The sequence below is a fragment of the Cydia amplana genome, chromosome Z (genome assembly GCF_948474715.1).
Source record: "Cydia amplana chromosome Z, ilCydAmpl1.1, whole genome shotgun sequence".
Lineage (NCBI taxonomy): Eukaryota > Metazoa > Arthropoda > Insecta > Lepidoptera > Tortricidae > Cydia > Cydia amplana.
The window spans coordinates 10,904,969-10,917,206 of record NC_086096.1 but is presented as its reverse complement, the minus strand read 5'-3'; the positions used below and the strand labels follow the sequence as shown (position 1 = coordinate 10,917,206).

Sequence of the window (12,238 nt, the reverse complement as noted above, 5' to 3'; positions counted from 1 at the left end):
ATAAATTATAATTAAAAACAATAAGGTCGTTTTTAGGCTGGAAATCTAGACCCCTGGTAAATGGTATTTCAAATATGATTGTTATCAGGTCTAATTACAATGACCCTTAATATGAATAATTTTGAACTAGTCTTAGATTTTTAAATGAGTTAACTATTTTATGTGCAGACACTGCTCTACCTCTCACATTATGAGGAATGTGTAGACTTACGCTGTGCCCTTGCAAAGTTTAGCTTTGGCGAAGTGATATTGTTGTGTGTATAATTATACTGATGTGCTACCATTTCCCCCAGTCGGGTATTTTCCTGGTCCTAATGTACATGGTCAAATTTTCCGCTCAAAACAATATTTAGTTTCAGTGTGCTAATGCATTTCAATTCAAAGGATACCCTATCAAACTGAAGAACTATAACTCTCAAATGTTTCGATAATGACATGACAACTATACAAAGTCAAACAATTTAAAGGTCATCTGACCGCTGCGCCATGTGACGATATTTGGAAAAACTAATTGGTTGGGACAAGAGAACATTTATAGGCATCTTTTTTTTTGTTTTAGGTAATAGACCTATTAGAGTTGTATTTATTGAATTATACAAAAAATATTTTACTACCCGAACACAATATAAAATAAAAAGAAATCCCTTGCACAGTCACGCAACTTCTGCTGCTGACTGTACTAGTTTGTTTTTCACATATACCGTCAGATGGCGTGGTGGCGCCTATGGCGACTGAGTGAGTACTCTTATTATATGGAAGTTTCTCATGAATCTGGTATTGGGCCCAAGATACACTTGTAAGTTTTACTTACGTAAGTAGGGACACAGCTATACTACAGGATGAGAGATGAATAATTATCGTTATCTCATTGTAACAAATAGCTTTGTCCCTACTTAAGTAAGTGCGTAAGTAAAACTTTTACTTTACAAGTGTATCTTGGGCCTTAGTATGGATTGGGCATGAGTGGTGGGGGGAACTGACAGAACGAGGGATAGTCTTATGTATCTTTCAGTAGGAGTAGCAGAGAAAGCGCTATTATTGTTTGTACTTGTCACTTTTTTTATTCCCCACCGTAAATTTAGTATGGTATATGGTGGGCAACAAATAACCCAACCAATCGTTTTGTCGCATTGCGTATGTTCTGTCCCTCACGGACGCACGCGTATAGCTCATCTATAGAATCCTACCATCTATCTATATAGTTACTCCATGATTTGAAGTAAAGATATGGCCGTTCATTCAGTGTTGCCAAGTGATGAATCAAAAAATCTAGGAGAGCTTGCTGAAAAAAGCAAAAATCGAAATTACATTATCTGCTTCTATCCGATCGCTCTCGCATATTTGAGCGTTAGAGAGGCAGATAAAAAATCCTGACCAGGAATATATGATCACGCGCCATGTTGCGGAATTTCACTGGAACTATTTTCTTCATACTGTACTGAACTGTCACCCTATACATGAAAATAACAGCGCCCTCTTGACAATGATCATATATTATTGGTCAGGCTTTATAGACATTTTGATTTTCGTTTTTCGCGGTAATCAGTAATCCTGTACAGATAGTTTTTTTGTAGTGGTATGGTATCACTGAATAGAGATGACGTCAATTATGTTTAGCGTTAGGAATTCAAACTGTCACTTTTAACGCGCATTTTGTCAAAGTAAATGGTAACATTTTTAAGTTATTATATACTGGTGGACTATTTTAGGTGGGATTATTTAAAATGAAAGCTAAAATAAAATACTGCAGGTTCCCTATTCTGAGAGTATTGTGACTGCTCTAATTTATAACATACAGTATTATGCTACAAAATACAAATCGCTATATTTTGATCTATAAAATAGTGGTACCTTAGATTTACTTTCACGCTGATGCCATTATTGTAATTTACACTTACTGTAGTTTGCCATGCCTTTGTAGAGTTGGTAGGCCCTTCAAGCGAGTGTTGATTAAGACGAAAGGGGAAGAAGTTACGTGATCGCTCCTCCGTACAAACGTAGTCCCCATTTTCCTCTCTGGATATTAACATTCAACTAAATATTTTTAGGCAACTTGGTGTATATGTACCACAGCTGTGTCGCTTATTTTATTTATTTTTAGATTATTTGATTATTAATACTGACAAAATATACAAAATATTGTGTATAATTGTTTTCCATAATGTTAATATCCAGGGAGGAAAATGGGAAATACATTTGTATGAAGAGGCGACCGTCCACTATCCCATAAAAATATTAACTTGGGAAAATTTAATTTAGTTGTGTAATAAATTATACATGAATTGGGTTGGTTTTTTTGTTTGAATAGATTTGCTATTACAGTGTTATGATGAGCATTATGATGTCGTCTCGTAATAATCTTGTAATATACGCGTACCGTATATTATTATATGTATTAACATATGTAATTATTTAAAGGTTGCTAGAACTAGCGCCACGACGTACTTCGAGTCGTGTGCTTCAAAAAATTAAACAGAAAGAGGAAGAGGGCAAGCAAAGTGCACACGACAGCAAGGACGAGGACGAAAGCAAAGAAACACCTGATTTGGCGCGAGAAAACAGGGCAAAGAGGCGAAACTTACTAAGGTATACCTAAAGTTGTTTATTACTTTGTGTTAATGGTACATTAAATAATATTTCCAGGCGTGATAACATATTAATATACATTATACATTACAGATCGAAGTCAGATTCATCGGACTCCGACAGTTCTGAAAGTGAAAAAGATAAAATGCCACAAAAAGTGTCCAAACGATCGAAAAGCCATGATAAGCGGTCAAAAAACTCGTCTGCCACACACAAGGGCGAACCGCCCCCAGAGCCTCCTGTAAAAACCGGCAGAAAGACCAATAACTCGCTGGCATGCGCTACGGGTCAGATCCTTATACCAGAAAATGACGAACCAATTAATAGTACTAGGAAAAAACTCAAAACATCACAAATGTAATTTTATTTTTGTAATATTTGATAGTAATAAGCGCACATTGTGCACATGAACATTTTAAACATTGTTTTGTTATTTTTTAGTTTCACGCAAACTGAGGAAGACATTCAAACCGACATGTACAAGGTGCTCGAGCAGCTCACCGCACACGACGACGCGTGGCCGTTTATGGACCCAGTGGAAGAGGAATATGCCCCGAATTACTACGCTGTCATTAGACGTCCCATGGATTTGCGCAAAATGGAGGAGCGGCTAGACAGTGGTTACTACACGGATTTTGCGATGTTCAAAGCCGACTTCAAGCTCATCGTCAACAATTGTCGTCTATATAACGGCCAAGACAATGGTAATATACGATTTTATGAACGTAAACATCCTTAAGATTCTACATCCGCCGAGCCGGAACCGGCCCGCGAGCCGGTAAATTTGACCCGTGGACCCTCAATTTTCATACAATATGCCGCGGTATTTCAGACCGATATTCCCATCTTAAAGGTGGGCAACGCACTTGCAACCCCTCTGGCGGTCTAGCATGAGTTGCGTTCTCGCGCGCGACTCCATACTTGAAGTCGCGCAAGATGTATGGAATCGCGCGTGAGAATGCAACTCATGCTAGACCGCCTGGTATTGCAGACGAGATGCGATGCGAGACGGTAATTGCTTACCATCAGGCGATTCGTCTGCTCGTTTACCTCTACATAATAAAAAAAAACCGGCCCGCGGAAAGGAAGCGGAGGCCCGGCTGCGGCCCTCGGGTCTCCCTGTTCTATACCATGCTAAGCATGACATGGCTTAAAAAATATATTTTCTACCAAACAGCTTTCTATGCCTAATTTCTAGTAATAGTCGCTGTTTACCAATATAATGAATAAGGTATAGTTGTTTTGGTAGAGAAGTCGGCTGTCATTTTAAACTAGGCAACATTTCCACGAAAAACTTCTTTTACTCACATCTAGTTGTGTGATGTCATTCATTGAATAAATTATTGTATTTTTGTTACTGAATATATGTAGTTATATAGTCCATTGTCCATATTCCAGAATATACAATGATGGTAGACAGCCTTCAGGCAGCTTTTGACAGATTGACTGAGAAATATATGCATCGACTATCATCCTCAGATGAAGAAATTGCTGTTGAGTATCAATTACCTACTCCATCTAGAAAGCATAAGCTTAAATCAAGTGAATCTCCAAGCCGAAATAAGAGGAAAAAGCGAAAATCTCATTCTGACTCCGGTTAGTATCTCTATTCTATACTTATTTAAAATTTACAAGATGGTGGCTGTGTCAATTATATGTATAACTACATATTATGCATCATATCATATTTTACTAGTTTCAGGTGATCCTAAATCCAGTTCTTCAGATCAACCTTTGGAAGAGGTGAAATTAAAAACAACCGAAGATGATGTTGATGATTCACCTGAGTCTGAAGCTAAAAAATCAAAACAAAATAAAGAGAAGAAAAAACGCAAAGGACATCACAGACATGGTAAACATTCCAAAAATCACAAAAAAGATTCTCACAAATCTGAACACAGTGAGGATAAAGAGCCTAAAAGTAAACACAGTAAGAAGCAGAAGCATGGTAAAAATAAAAACAAAGAAGGCAAAAAGTCCAAGCAAAAGAAAAAGAAAAGTAAGCACCATGAGGCGGAGCCAGTTGAGGCGCTGAAAAGAAGTGAATCCCAAGATTCATTAGAAAGTTCAAATAGGAGTCGAAGCGCGAGCCCTTTGCCTTCCATCCACACACCGACTCCTTCGCCTTCGGAGGCCGACCATCAAGATCCCTCCGACCAGCTCAACGACCCCGACTTCGTCAAGGACAAGTACGATAAGATCAAGGAAAGAAGACGACACGCGGCTAAAGACGCATGGGAATCACTCTTTGATTACAGTCAAAAAACTGTTGATAAGCAAAAGCAAAATCTCCACATCCCGGAAAAAGAAAAGAATCAGAAATTAAGGGAAACTATAGAGAAACTCAAGGCTAAAAGTGAAAAATACAAAGATAGCTCTCTGTTTAATAGTCTATTTTCTAGCAATAGTAATTCAGACAAAAATGTCAGTAATAAAGATCGTGATGATTTAGATTTCTCTGATGACGATCGTAATGATAGTCATAAAAGTAAAGGCGGAAACAAAAGAGGACAAAAGAAAAATATCGCTAAAAATGAATCAGCCTCCACAAATCAGGCCTTGGAACAAGCTGTTAAAGATATCAGCAAGTGGCTTGATGACGCTCCTAAAGGATCTGTGCATAGCTCGCCCTCTGATAGCCCGGCATATACCATATCCACCGAAGAACATGACAACAGTCGACATGATGACGAGTTTGGACAAATAGAGAAAACAACAACTCTCAGAAAAGATTTATCGCGCAAACGGCCATCCTCCCGTGAACCAAAATTAATCAGAAGGAGAGAAATTCAAAGAACCATAGATAGACTACAACCAGGTAAAAGCAAGGGAAACTTGCTTACTAACCTGGCTAGCAAGAGTGTTGAGAAAGTAGAGGAAGCCACTCCCCTCGGACCTAGCAAAACTGGACAGACTAGTAAAAACGAAGAGTCTAGCCCCAAGCTTAGCCTTGGTTCAGTATTGCACACTGTGGAATTTTCTCTTGGTAAAGACCACAATTTCAGCAAGACTGAAGATAATAAACCTGATGACAATAAGCCATCTAAGTCCCCAAAAAGTGAAAAAGACAACAACACTGAGGAAGTTATCCAGAAACATAAAGCAGAAGACGTTTCAGTTCAAACTAATAAAAAAGATGTGGAGATTGAAACTGAGCCATCGGCAACGCCAAAACCTAGCCAAGAAAAGGCTACGCCCAATCTCAGTGCTTGGTTCAAAGCTTTTGGAACACCTAAAAATACTACTTCAGTGACTGCTCCAAAAAAGAAACCAGAAGAAACTGAATGTGATGAAAAAGTAACAATTGACAATACAAGCAATGATATTAAAGTTTCCAGTCCTAAAAACACAACCAAGTATGATTCTCCAATTGATCCAGAAACTCCAAATCCTGATGGAGGTGACAGTCCATTACCAAGCGTAGGTGCGACGCCTAGACAGCGAAGAACAAGTACAGGCAGCTCCGTCTCGGAACGGTCTTCTTTCAGCCAAGATCTTGACTCTCCAAGACACCAGATGTCTCATAATTCACCTCTGCTGAGATCACCTGCATCACCTCGGACAGACGACTTCCAGAAAATTACATATCCTATAATTAATGGAACTGTGAGAGCAGGATTTTACCAAGATACAACTTCCATTAAAAGCAGTCCAGAAAAAAGTTGCAGTCCACGCGAGGCTCCACAGTCGCCATATTCTCCTTATTCGCAACACGTATATGCTTCAAACAGTGGATTGGGATCCTCCACTCCGAATTACTTCCTAGACCACAACAAGAGCCCACTCCCTACTTATACTCAGAATCCACCACCTTATTATGATACTTCAAAGGCTCCAGTTGTCAGTAAACCAGCACGCATTCACGATGACTACACAGCGCTTGGTCCGGATAGCTACCAACAGAATACATACAGTGGACCATTTTCGCCTTCACACTCTCCATATCCTGCAACACAACCATCGAAGTTTTCTCAACCACAGCTGTCGCCGCAGCTATCCGGGTCTAATTCAACTCTTGTTAATTCAACACAGCCTTTATCAGACCACAAAACCTCTCTGTTTCCTGTTAAGAAACGAATGTACAATGAACCAGAATTACCTACATTATCACTTAAAACTGCGACGGAAGCAAAAGATAGGACTTCACCACCAATGAATAATGAATATCAGAAAAAGACGTCTACTGCACTACCGTCTGTCTCAGTTGATAAAATAGCAGCTGTCCTTAGTGAAAAATCGGAATTGGCCAATCAAAATAGCTTACGCGAAAAGAACGTGATAGATTTTGTGGAACGCCATGCAGTTGAAAATAAGGACACTACAGCATTTATAAATAATGAACATTCTGTCGATAACAAGAAGAATATAGTAAATCCAGACCTGAACAAGCCAATAGGTATGACTATGAAGGATAACATTGACATGGTTAATATGGGCTACAACATGAATCCAGATGAAAAGAAAAATATTGTAGAACCTATTGAAATCGATTATGCCGTGAACAAGGATGTCTCAAAACCTGCTGTAAATGTTCAAGCTAAAACCTATGACGTGGATAAAATTGCGATGAATCTCGGCTTAAATCAACAATTCCAAAAGTCATTGTCAAAATCGAATGCTCCCCCATTGACCCCAACTAACTTAATCCCCGCCCACTCCCATTCTGAAATTAATATCAATCACAATATTGCCCACGCACATCACAATCAATATGATGGCATTTCTGGTAGCCAACCCGTCAGTAACTTTTCACTTAATGATATTGAACTCGCCAACAAAAAACTGTACGCTTGTAATAACGCCTCGTCCACTACAACGGCTATCGACTATGGCAATTGGAAACTGACGAATCCAATACGAAAACAGGACGTTCTGCCCTCAGATTACTCTACAAATTACAGTACCAGTAACACGGACAAACTGAAAAATACTATAAGCACTACTAGCCCCACTTCAAGTAATTATAACAAAAATGTGCAACACCAGCAATACCACAATTACAGCATGTCTAGAACCGCTCTACAGAGAACCCAGGAGTTGCATCAAAATCTTCCGTCTGAACTAAGAATACCCAATCCTCGAGGTCTTCTTAAAAATGATCACATGAATATTACTTCTACTATGACTGAAACTGATATAATTGCTAAAAATGACTCTACCGGGAAAACGCAAAAACTTGATAAAACCATGCAGAATCAACCAATTGTAAGTTCGATGGCGTATAAAACTCCTTATAACACTCATTCGTCACTGCCTCTTGATAGTCTGCGAAATCTACCTAATATCCCTCAAATGCTTGAGCGTTACACTAACGATGAACGTTATCTATCCAGTTTTGCCGCTACCAACCCGTCACTATATCATGACAAAACATTTCAAATGGCGCAAATGTTTAACAAAAGCATGCCTTCGGATTCTCAGCCAGTAAGCACATCTGTTAGTATATACTCTCAACCTTCAATTACAATGAGCAAAGATTCCAGTATTTATAAAACACCTACCACTAACCCTTCGGCACAAGCTGATTCTAAGACTAGGACGAAACGAAAGCGAACTTCTGAAACCAAACCAGGGCAGATTGCAAGTCAGAGTTACCACACTCCTTGCGCTACTGATGTTTTGTCTTCTGTTAAAACTAGCATGGTTCCAGGAAGCGCATTCAATTTCGGTACTACGCCAAGCATGGCCTTGGGTAGCAGTCTTTATGGAGACGGCACTGGGTTTTCAATTGAAGAGTTCCGCAACAGTACGAATCAGTTAATGGCAGCAAATTACATGGCGGCAGTGGCACATCAACAGCGAAATAATGTTGAGGCGAGTGCTGAAAAGCTTGCAAAGCCTGCTCATCAGAACTCGACTCACAACAGTGGATCGTTCCCTTTCATTGGACATGGGCAAGTACGGAGTGGATACGGGTTTGTGGGCGCGGATAGCTCGGCGCCGCTGTACCAGCAGTACTTCCAGCGCCGCCAGGAGGAGCTGCTGCGGCAGTCGGGCGTGTCGCAGATCATGGGGCTGTACCCGCCCGGGTACCCCGCCGCGCTCGGCGTGCGCCAGCCCTATGACGCCATCAACCGCCCGTCCTGGCTCTAGGCAAGACGACTTGTGTGCATGTAACATGTACCTACTGTACAACCTAAATATACTTATAATTAATGTGACAATTGTTATAGAATTAGTATTGATTTAATAATTTATGTTGTTTGTAGATCCGATAGCATTTCGTGAAGATTATAAGATTTACATTATTTATAATTATAACTATGTATTAAATGCAATGTAGAATGAACACTTCATGACAATTTTATTTAATGTGTGAATTACTTTTACTTTAGTGTATAATGATATTAATGATGATTCGACTAACAGTTAATTCCGGTTAACGAGTTTACTTTATATTATGACGAGCTATAGTGATTGTTAACTTTAAGGATATAACTTTTATTATTCCGTACTATGTGTCCACTTAGTCATACAAACATAAAAATTATATGAACAAAAAAATGTTAAAGCCTACAATTTACCAGTATAAATGTTAGTTAAATACATAGTTTCGTTGTAAGCATATTTATTTAGCTAGTTTTAGCACTTATAGTTTGACCACGTGATCACGTTTCGTTAAGATTGCCCTTGCTGACCGTATTTGCAGAATGTATCCGTGTAGTATTGATTGACGCGACGCTTTAGCTTTAATTTACAGGTCACATAAAAAACTCTTGTTATTATGATAATTTAAATTTTACGTTATGCTACTTACGTAGGTTGTTGTGTAAATATATCTCTATTTTCTTTTGTTTACTACATATTAATGTTTTAATAGCATTTTACTTATACATCTACTTTTGTTAGCTAAGATTAAACTTTAATTTAATGATAAAATTTCATGAAAGTAGTTTAAGGACTCATTTAGTAAATTAAATAAGGTATATATTAAAATCTTGTGTAAAAATTAAATAAAACTTTTTCAAAAATATTCAATTAAATTTTCACTTTTGTTGTTACACTAATTGCTTGTTTTAAGCGACTTGCAACTTATAAATGAACTGCACCCAATGACTGGATCATTTACAGTATCCAGTACCAGGCATTTACACCCCGCAGTAAATACATACATCCAGATTTTTTTTAATGCTTATTAATAAAATAAAATATTATTGTATTAAGCTGTTGAATTATTTATTGTTCAAAATAAGTTAAAACAAAAAAGTTATATTTTTATAACTTTCAGAAAAACGCTTTCCAAGTAAGGACTTCAAAAATCCCCAGTAATCCTACCCAGACCATAGAGAAAAAAATACATAGAGTGCTCACTCCATACATCAGTTTTAATACCAAAAAGACTATTAGCATCAAGTAGCGGAACTATCAGTACTGCTACTTGACAATAGATGTAGCACCGACCGGAAAGTCTTATGCTGTTGAGATAAGACTTTCTGGTCGGTGCTACATATATTGTCAAGTAGCAGTACTGATAGTTCCGCTACTCGATGCTAGATGTAGACACTGAAATTAATAGTCTGAACTGATGTATGGCGTGAGCACTCTTGTCTTACTATATTTCTCTATGCCCAGACCGAGACCCACATTAGTTTTTTTTTAGGTACCTACCCTCTGACATCGCTAGACGTTTGTTGGGTTGGGGGAAACAAATGCCAGTGAAACTTATTAAAAATAATTGCCCGTGATTTTTTTTCCGCATTTGTTATTTATTCTAATGATAATAATAAATATAGGGCCATTGGACCAACCTCTTTGAGACTACTTCGGGACTTTTCTCGTAAATAAACATTCCTTTTTTCTTCAACTGTAAAGTTTTGCTGACCTGCCATTCTGACTTCCACCGATGAACAAGTGCCTCTCACATTATCATGTATTATTTTACGGGGATGGCATAGAAAACCCAAATATACAAAAGGGAATTTTAGGAAGAAGTGTTTCAACATCTTACGTTACGAAATTAATGTTGGTTAAAAACTTCGGGATCTTAAATAAAAAAAAATTGTCATAGACATTGTTTGAAAAATTGGGCAACCCTTCAAGTGTTATTGGGCTTGCATTACACCATAGCATTATCACAGAAACGCACGAACGAGGTAATTGAAATAGTATGACAAATATGAAAGTTTCTGAGAAAATACGATGGCAAAGGATTGTTCACTACATCTCGTAACATTGTGGGTATAAAGACATTACTTACATTAGTAAAATGACCAAAAATTAAACAAATAGGGCGATTTAAAATCAGTTGCGTGCGGTCAAGCTTTTAAGAAGTTTATACTTAGGTAACCATAATAACTTCATATCAAACGCCTCAGTTCAGTGGTAGACCTATAGATTTTAGCAATGGCATAATATGAAATGTTAATAACTAGTGTGTACGCTGTGTGGAAAGAGTAGTGGAATATAATATAAGGGATCCAATACATTCTTTGAAGTAAAAGTAAAAAAAAAAGTTATTATGTTTAATCCAACTTGGTACAAAGCAAGCATAATTTGTTACAATACATTCATGAATTTGTCTCATTTCTAATACAATGCGATACTTTTGAAGTGCTCAATACATGGGGTTAAAAAACTTTAGCTCAAAACTATTATACATTTTATTTCTTTAACCTCGTGAAATAAATTAATGAGATGCTTTTTGTGGGCTTTATAATACAAAGCCACAGTACAAAAAAAAACGTTAAGATTTTATTTCACTCTGTTCCTTTCTCTGTTGTACCATTTCCCTGATATTGTCTTCACTTTCTTTCAAGTTTTTTTCCAGGTACTGTTTATTGTTCTCCAATTCTTTAGTACGCGTTTTTACTTGCGCCTCTCGATTTTTCAAATTCGCTTTAACTTCTTCAAAGTCAGTAAGTAAGAACATTCGGCCCACGGATTCATAGGTCTTCGTATCAGGAGGCATGGTACTAATTTCACGTTGAGTTATATCTACGTGCTGCAAGATGCGGTTCAAAACACTAATTTGGGAGTCTATCACCTGTATTTTCTTGCTAGTTTCAACCATTTTAACTTGTAATTCAACAAATGCTTTTTTTAGCTCTAAATCAACAGGTTTAGCCATGGTGATCTTTACGTTTATTGAATTTTTTGCGTTTGTTCTAGGTTATTGTAATATTGAGTGAAGTGACTCAACCCAACCATAGATATAATATTCCTAGATTCCTACCTGACAATGACAAGCACAGTAAAGGCGTGTCCGGACGAAGACAAATTTTCGCTAATTGTTCGATGAATCTGGGACGCGCGGACGCAAACATTAATGTCCGGAGTCCGACATTTTCGGAATCGTAATCTTTTAATAGCCAGTTTAGACTCGTGGCTCACCTCGAGCGCGTAAGCCCGTCGAGCTAATGATTACACTCTCGCCTCGTGGCTCGGCTTGTGGCTCGTAAGCTCGTCGAGCTAATATATTTTAAACACTAACAGCACGGCATAAGGTTTATAACCGAATGACAAGCCGAACGCGTGTGTGAACGCAAGCGCGCGTCCCGCGCGAGCCTATTTGGCTCGTGCCCAAAAAACCGCTTATCCAGGCGAGCGCGAGACGAGCCACGAGCCCACCGCTTACACTCGCGTCTCCTGGCGCGGCTCGGCTCGCGCGAGAATGTAAACTGCTTATAAAAGTGATATCACACTATCGCACCGC

At 38.3% G+C, this 12,238-nt stretch overlaps 2 protein-coding genes across 2 annotated transcripts; one reads left to right on the top strand and one right to left on the bottom strand.

Annotated features, from left to right (window-relative positions):
* Window positions 1-707: 707 nt before the first annotated feature.
* LOC134661783 (uncharacterized) lies at window positions 708-8,679 on the top strand. The gene is made up of 6 exons (XM_063517970.1): window positions 708-796; window positions 2,419-2,586; window positions 2,680-2,943; window positions 3,028-3,290; window positions 3,985-4,182; window positions 4,289-8,679. The coding sequence occupies exons 1-6, from the start codon at window positions 708-710 to the stop codon at window positions 8,677-8,679; spliced, it is 5,373 nt and encodes a 1,790-aa protein (XP_063374040.1).
* Window positions 8,680-11,188: 2,509 nt separating this feature from the next.
* On the bottom strand, window positions 11,189-11,715 carry LOC134661762 (prefoldin subunit 1). Its single transcript, XM_063517945.1, has one exon. It carries the CDS (start codon window positions 11,651-11,653, stop codon window positions 11,270-11,272), a length of 384 nt encoding a protein of 127 aa, XP_063374015.1. The 5' UTR covers window positions 11,654-11,715; the 3' UTR covers window positions 11,189-11,269.
* Between the last annotated feature and the right edge of the window lie 523 nt (window positions 11,716-12,238).